We start from the raw sequence: 7,483 nt of genomic DNA, 5'->3' as shown, positions 1-7,483 counted from the left end.
TGGAATTGAATCATTCTGTGTACCTCATTTTCAAAAATCTGTCAGCTGAGGAGATCTGGGCATAAGAAGAGTGTCCAAGGTAGCAGTAAATCTGTGGGGAAAAGCTCATCTCACTCTATGCAAAGAGAATATATAAGAGACCAAAGGAAAAAGACTCTTAATAGACTCTTAATAGTTGGCCACCTTTTAGATTTAATCTGCATCTTAAGTCCAAAGAGCAGGGGCTGCTCTTTAAAATTGGTTAAATAGAGCCTCAAACATGTAATGTTTATGAAGTAATTTTATTTTTGTGTGAAGTAATTTGTATTTTTATTTTTTCTTCGGAATTATTTTAAAATTTCTGCTAATGAAATAGTCTCTGGTCAGAATCTCACATGGGACAAATAAGAATGATAGACAGAGCTGTAGGTATCTTTATTAACGTGAGAGAAAATGACAGAGGAGAGTAATGGATTTGCTTACTGGGATATTCTATGCACAGCACATTCTGTTCTAATTTCAAATGTTGATTTATTTACTGATTCCTGATGCTCTTTTAAAGTGATTAATAGAAAGAGGGAGGGAATTTTCTTGGATGTGATTTACTCTGAGTTTCCTTCCAGACTGTGATCCTTTGCCAGTCCTTTCATGCCAGAATGTAAATGTAGTATTATCAACACAGACATCAGCTTTCTCATGAGAAAAGGAGGTACCGTCACAGATTTACAACAGCAACAGAGGAAGGACACTTGAAAGTAAACCGCTGACCACTGTGATGAGTTCCTTTCAAAGCTCTGGAAGACGAGAGAAGTCACAAGATCTGCAGGGGTACGGAAGGTAGGACATTCAAGTGATCACTGACCCTTTCAGCTTCAAGTTAATGTAACTCATACCTGATTTGCATTCACTGAAATACGATCCGATTAATTACACCAGAAACGGGTTTCTTTTGCACTTGGCATTATGTTACACTACTTGTTCCATTATTTACCAGCAGGTGGCTGTCAAGGTCGGTATCTGGGTTTCAGATAGACATCTGCTGAAACTGCTGCAAACCTGTTAGCTGAGCCTTATGGTCTAAGGTGGTAATTAATTTTATGGTTCTAGATTAAAATTCCACTGAACAGATTTATGTGTGAGACAGGATACTCGTTATGTTCAAATGTTAGGACAGATTTGCCCATTTATAAATATATTGGTATTCCTGATCATAGTGCACTATCAGATGATAGTAAAATATTCTAGCAAGTCTGAAAATGGGTGTTGCTGATCCTTAGCTCCATGTTCCTCAGCTACTCATTTTTTCTACAACCTGAGTTAGTGCCATGACAGACCATGTTTCAATACTGATGCAGTATGTTAATCCATATACTCTGCTTGAAAGTTGCTAGCTAATCAATGCAGATAGTAGTTAAGTCTTTGGTTGTTATTCAAGTCTTTGGTTGTTATCTTGAAACTAATCATCTTTATGCCGGAAGATAATACAGTAATAAAAATTTCTGACTATTTGAATTCACCATAATTACTCAATTCCATGTGTTAGATACAGCTTGATGTTCTTTTAATGTAAGAAAATGTGCATGGGGCTGGTGGAGGAATGGAGAAGACCTGCGTTAGGTGAACTGGAGATTTCAGAAGTTAAGGTGGAAGTAGGTGAAAGTTCTCATTTCTCTCCTACTTACAGCTGATGTAAGTAGTGTCCTTTCACTTCTTTTCTCTGACCACTGGTGATGCCTTTGTTTTGCTTGCTGGGGGAAAATAGAACAAATGCACCTTTCTTCTGCCCTAGAAAATGCATCCCAGCATAGACTGAAAAATATGGGGGGTATAGTGCCTCACACAAAATCTCAGAGGTGGGGGGAAAAAAATAGAACTGGGTAATCTAAGAAGAGGCTGAGCTTGGGAGTGTGGTTTCCCTACTGCCTTGAAGCATGAAGGTATTTGAGTGTCCTTTCAGAAAACACGGGATCTTGGGTGGAGGGGAGGAGTGAGTGGTCTAGTGAAGCTTCCTACTGATTTTCTGCTTCAAATAAAACAGCACTCATAGTAAAATTGTGAGCCCAAGTTTGAATATTTTGCCTAACAGTTGAAATAGGAACAGTTGAAATAGTAAGCCTCTAGTCAAATGCACAGCTACAAACTCTTTGGATACTGCTGCTTAGGGTTAAATAACTAGCCTGGGAGACAGGAAATCTGTGGGGAACTCTACACAAGTTCTCCAGTGTCAAATAACTGATTCTTTTGTCTCAAGGTATTTCCTTAACTGTAAAATAATGATTATTCTCTCACCACACAGAGGTGTTAAACATTAATATGTTTAAAAGGAGAGTACTTAGACTCCTCATCACAGGAGGCAGTACATGTAAAAACAAGGGAGAAAAGCTTAATTCTTTTGGTTTGGAAGCTGTAATAGAACACAGTGCTTTAAAAATGCTTATGATTTTTGCAACACTTCCTTATTTTCTTTGTGGAGGAAAAATCCAATTTTCATATGACAAAGAGACTGCTGGCTATCAGAGAAAAGGATTATTGGCCCCTAACACCAAGGAAGAGGTATTTGGTAATAACTTGTTTGATCCTGCTGACTTCTGTGGCTATTGAGAGCTAAGCTGCTTCTCTCTTTAGAAAGTGTGCCCACAGAGAGTGCCAGAAAGATTTTTTTTCTGTCATTCCAAGTTAATCAATCATGCAAACTGTTGTTCTGCCAAAATAATATCCTTAGATACACTTGTAAACCCAAGTAGATTGTAGTGAAAAGTGAACAGAATTAACGAGATACTACAACTGTTACAATAACTGGAATGATGTGGATTCAGCCTAAAATTAAAATCAGGCAGTTTTATTTTAAAGCCTGTATTAATTAGCCAGTGATGGAGAAAACAGCTAAATATAGCAGTAAATTTTCTAAGATAAATACAAGCTGCCATTATCTTCCGGAAAGAGAAATGATAATGGTTTACAAGGATACTAGAACAACACAATTTATCATGAAGCCTTTGTTGGGTGTATAAATTACTTAAATGTATCTTTAGTGTATTCCTCTTCTTGAGTGTCTTGGGTGAGACTCTTCTTTTTTTATCTTTGTTTTTCAGAAGACTTGTCTTTAATGTTTTTAAAGATGTGACTGAGAGAATAAAAACATGTAGGGTAATATTTGTTAAATTACTTCTAGGACTAGAGCCAACTGGAGGCTGACTGCAATCCCTGATAAAGGAAACAATGTCAAAATTCTAAATGATTAATTATAACATTTCTAGCAATATCTTTCATAGATGCAATATACTGTTTTCCTCATGTTACAGATAGATTATTTCTGATCCTGAACTGCTAAATTAGAGAAGAGCATAGCTCTGTATATGGATGGAAATCTCCAAAGACAAGACTATGCTTGAGCAGGAAAAGGGCCTCATGTTAATGGATGTCAGACTTCTCTCTGAATTAGTGGAGATTGAGATAAGTGTTATGCTGCTAATATTCCTATTTTATTTTCAATAAGTTAAATTTGATTTTATTATGTGGTCTTAATTCGTACTTTATGTATGAATTCCAGGGGCTGCGCTAACTTATCTAAGTGTTCTTTGTCGCTTAAATTACTTACAACCAATTTATTTTTGTAGTTTATTATTGTAATGAGCTATGTTCTTTCCTTTACTGATGAAGAGGAGGTGGTTCCAGTTTGAAGAAGGGTGAAATGCACATCTGTGCATATTTACTTTAGATACATATATGAACCTAACTTCTGTTTTTGGAAGAAGTGTAGATTGATTAAAAGCAAACTAAAAGTCTGACACCAATCTTGAAAACAGTTATGCCCATATTTCAAATCAAATACTAATAAAGCCACTGAAATTTATTAACAAGAAACAGGATTTGAATGTGAATTTTAGAATTCTGTAATATGGAGAGCTGTATAAAAGGCATTATATGAAGGCTTTGAACCTATATTGTAGAGACTATAAACCTTCAATTGATTTTATGTTTTAAAATATTATTATGCCTAAATTTGATTAAAAAGTATTTGTCTTTCTAGAAATTTTGGAAGCATTAAAAATTTCCTCAATTTCTTTATAGTACATATATCATCCAACTCTTCCCAAAATGTTTTGTTTAGTTTACCTGAAGAACTAATGGTTATTAACAGTATCTCTCATAATTGTGAGCTGTACCTTTGAGTCAGGTTTTGTGCTTGTTCTCTAGGTATATTTCTACATTGCATAAGGAAGGTCCAAGATCTGAGCTAGCTCTGAATGAACTGATACAGCTAAATGGCTCATCACATTGCCATGCAGGGATACTAGGCTGGGTCCTAGAAACAGTGTGTCAGTGTGTACAGCTTCTGGCCTAATCAGCCTTAATTCCCAGTTCTGGTAGTTAACCTCTCAGCATGACTAATTAGCCAGATTGCAGTAGCTATACCATTTCCTACTCCAGTGCTAGCTTGTTCAAAGCCTGCTCAGTATTATCTGTTGATCACCACTTTTTATAGTGTACACATAGTCTTACAGGGCCTGTAGTCCAGAGGTTGCTGTGATAACGCCTGTCATGTTTTACTGTGTTTCAGAGCAGCCTCTTGGCCTGCTCCAGTGGTTGTGAGGTTACCCAGAATCACTGCAACGCCATCCAGCTCCCGACACTTGCTCTACCGAGGGCTTGTAAAGGTGTCTTTTGAAGAGAGCTGCAGAGAAAGACGGATTCCTGTTGCCCTGGGGAAATCTCTCATCAGCTGGAATTAGGCTTTTCACGCATCACTGAGAAGCTAAATATTGTGTTTATGTATCTGTGATACTAGCTGCAGTTGCTTTCCCCTAAAATTGCTAGAGATCATAAAATGATCAATTTTTTTATATTGCTCTGAATTGAAAACAAATCCAGACATGCTTGGCGTGTTATCCTTGCACATTTGGCAGACATAAGAATAATTAGTTAACTTAAAAATTAGGGCTAAGTGAAAGAACCTGGAGGTTCAGTTATCTACAAACTAGAAGTATCATAAATACTTTAAAGCTCTCCTGATATATGCTTCATGTGTGTGAAAGGCCATTCTTTTTCAAATTTACAAGCCTAAATGTTTAATCTTGAAATGAGCACCTGACTTTCAAAGCTCCTGGCAATTCTGAGAATTTAGGATTTGTTTTTTCCCATTAGTCTAATTCTATATACTCTATTGGGGCTTCTAAGGTTGAAATTTTTAACTCAAAAGATTTTTCAGGGCTTAATTTTTAGATGTCTAAGCTGAAACCATTGGAAAAATGGCAATTTTCCAGAAATGATCAGAAAATTAAAAAATCCTGGCTATACTGAAGCCAGCAGCAAGTTTTTATTTCATTTTAACAGTCAGGATTTCACCTCCAGGTTTTAGAAGTTCAGTGCACGTTTGTTTCTCAAAATTATGCTGTTTTAAAGATGTGCCAAATTGGACATCCAAAAATAAAGCTGCCCAAATCTTTGGTTGGGTTTACAAACCTTGGCTGAGACGCATTAGTAAATGGATTCTGCTTAATGCATGACATATTTTTTGAAATCACCATTTCTAGAATTATTACATATGCAGTAACTTATGGCATAGGTATTAATTTAGAAGAGAGAGAGAAGGATATCCAAAGGGCGCATTCTTTTAGTTTTTACCTAATGATGTTTTGAGCCAGGTTATTGCATTATGCCATCTGATTTTATTTTCTGAAAAATCATATAAAGCTTTGTGTGTCGTGACCTGGTATCAAAACAAAAAGTTGATTCAAGTTGACTGTTTAACATATTTTTTCCTAGCAGTGACTACCAAAATCCTCAAAACGTATTCAGCTTGGTGAGTATTTTCAGTAATGTTTGCAATTTACAAACCCTCTGAATTAACATGTCAGAGTTTAAATGAAGTCTGCCCACATCTGGAATTTAATCTTCACAGTCTAAAACACTGGGGTTATATGACCACTGGCTTGCTTGAGACATACTGTAGGCCACCACAAAATGTGACACAATTATTCAGTTTGTGTATCCCCACAGACCAGATGTATTTCTAAGTGTAATGTGGCTAGCTTAAACATTTCACTCCAGAAATTACATTGACCTGTGATCTCAAGATCATCCACTTATTTTAGTAAATCCTAATATTAATATCCTAGGTAATAAAAAAAAATTCATATAGAAGAACTCTCTTTTCTTTTTGTAAGATTAAACCTAAATTAAGTATGATGCAAAAGAACGTTGCCTGAAAGATGACTTGGAAATGAAAAAAAAAATTTGGATTTGAATCAGTTTTGCTTGATAGACTTAGCAGTATTATCAGAGTTGTTATTACAGCCTATAAAAATGGTTTTACTTTAAAAATGAGAGGAAAATTAAGAAATTGATGCCTTCATTGAGAGGGGAATCTAACTTTTAATCAGATTACTTTCAAAGTCTTTGCTTTCTGTTAATAATTACATAACAGGGACATTTTGGTGGAAAGAAATCTTTGACTGGGATTTAACACACCTCCTTTTTCAGGGGCTGAGGAAACCCCCCGTCCTAATATATGAATCACTCAAGTTACTCCATCAAAAACCGGAAATGCAAGACTGGCATCAGATGAAAAATAACCTGATTTGTTAATTTGGGATTTACTCACAAACCAGATTCCTTTCCTGTTCAGCGCTCCTTATCGGAGGGGCGGCTGTCGCGAAGGCTTAACCCCGCGGCGGGGCAGCGCTTCCTGCAGCGCGTCGCGGCGGGCACGGCCGCTCCCGGAGCAGCGCCCTGCGCAACCCGCCCGCCGCCGCCGCCGCACAAAGGCCGCGGCAGGACGGCGCGCCCGGGGGACGCGCTGCCCCTGGGATCTCGTTGCAGATACTCCTAAAGCGCGTTCCCTTTCACCCCGGCTCAGCCCCCGGGTGTTATTTGTGCTCAGCGCGCCGCGACGGGCTGCCAGGCGGCGCCTGGGGCCCGGCCTCCTTCTCGGCCGCGCCGCTCCGTGCCGGCTCGCAGCCTTCGCGCCGCTCTTCCCCCCCCCCCCCCCCTGTTCGTTAACGGTTAACGCCCCGCCGCCCCCAGCGCTCGTTAACGGTTAGCGACCCGCGCGCCGGCAGTGCCGCCCCACGGGGGCTCGCTCCCGGGGCCCCCGCAGGGGCCTGGCCGCGCGCCGACCCCGACCCTGCCGCCGCCGAGACTCCTCCGGGCGCAGCGGCCGCTCCCCGCTCCGTCCCCCCGCCGCCGCCTCGGCCGGGCCCGCCCCTCTCCCAGTCTCCTCCGCGGCTCCCCCTCCCTGCGCCAGGCGGAGCCGGAGCCCCAGCCGCCGCCGCTCCTGCCGCCGCCGTCTCTCGCCTCTCCCCGGTGACCGAGGGCACCGGCGCTGCTCAGCGGGAGCCTCCCCGGCCCGTCGCCGCCCGACCCCCGTGCCTGCCGCCGCCTCTGCTGGGGCCGGCGCTGCCCGCGGAGCCGCCATGAGCTGGGGCACGGAGCTGTGGGTGAGTCCCCGCTCGCCTCTCATTGTGTCTGGGATTCACCGCCCTCCCTTGTCTGCCGCGGCGGC

The 7,483-nt window shown here is 40.9% G+C and overlaps 1 protein-coding gene across 3 annotated transcripts in view; it reads left to right on the top strand.

Moving 5' to 3' along the window:
* The first annotated feature begins 7,228 nt into the window (after nt 1–7,228).
* Nucleotides 7,229–7,483, top strand: part of FNBP1L (formin binding protein 1 like) — a 63,896-nt gene continuing 63,641 nt past the window's right edge. The window contains exon 1 of one of the 3 annotated variants that reach the window (XM_026057502.1): nt 7,229–7,418. In XM_026057502.1, the coding sequence (XP_025913287.1) occupies nt 7,395–7,418 (24 nt within the window). In that variant the 5' untranslated portion in view covers nt 7,229–7,394. The remainder of the gene's footprint in view (nt 7,419–7,483) is intronic. The other 2 variants (XM_026057500.1, XM_026057501.1) reach the window with 2 other exon arrangements.

Source organism: Apteryx rowi, unplaced genomic scaffold (assembly GCF_003343035.1).
Source record: "Apteryx rowi isolate R43461 unplaced genomic scaffold, aptRow1 scaffold_14, whole genome shotgun sequence".
Classification (NCBI taxonomy): domain Eukaryota; kingdom Metazoa; phylum Chordata; class Aves; order Apterygiformes; family Apterygidae; genus Apteryx; species Apteryx rowi.
This window is presented reverse-complemented; position numbering and strand designations above follow the sequence as displayed.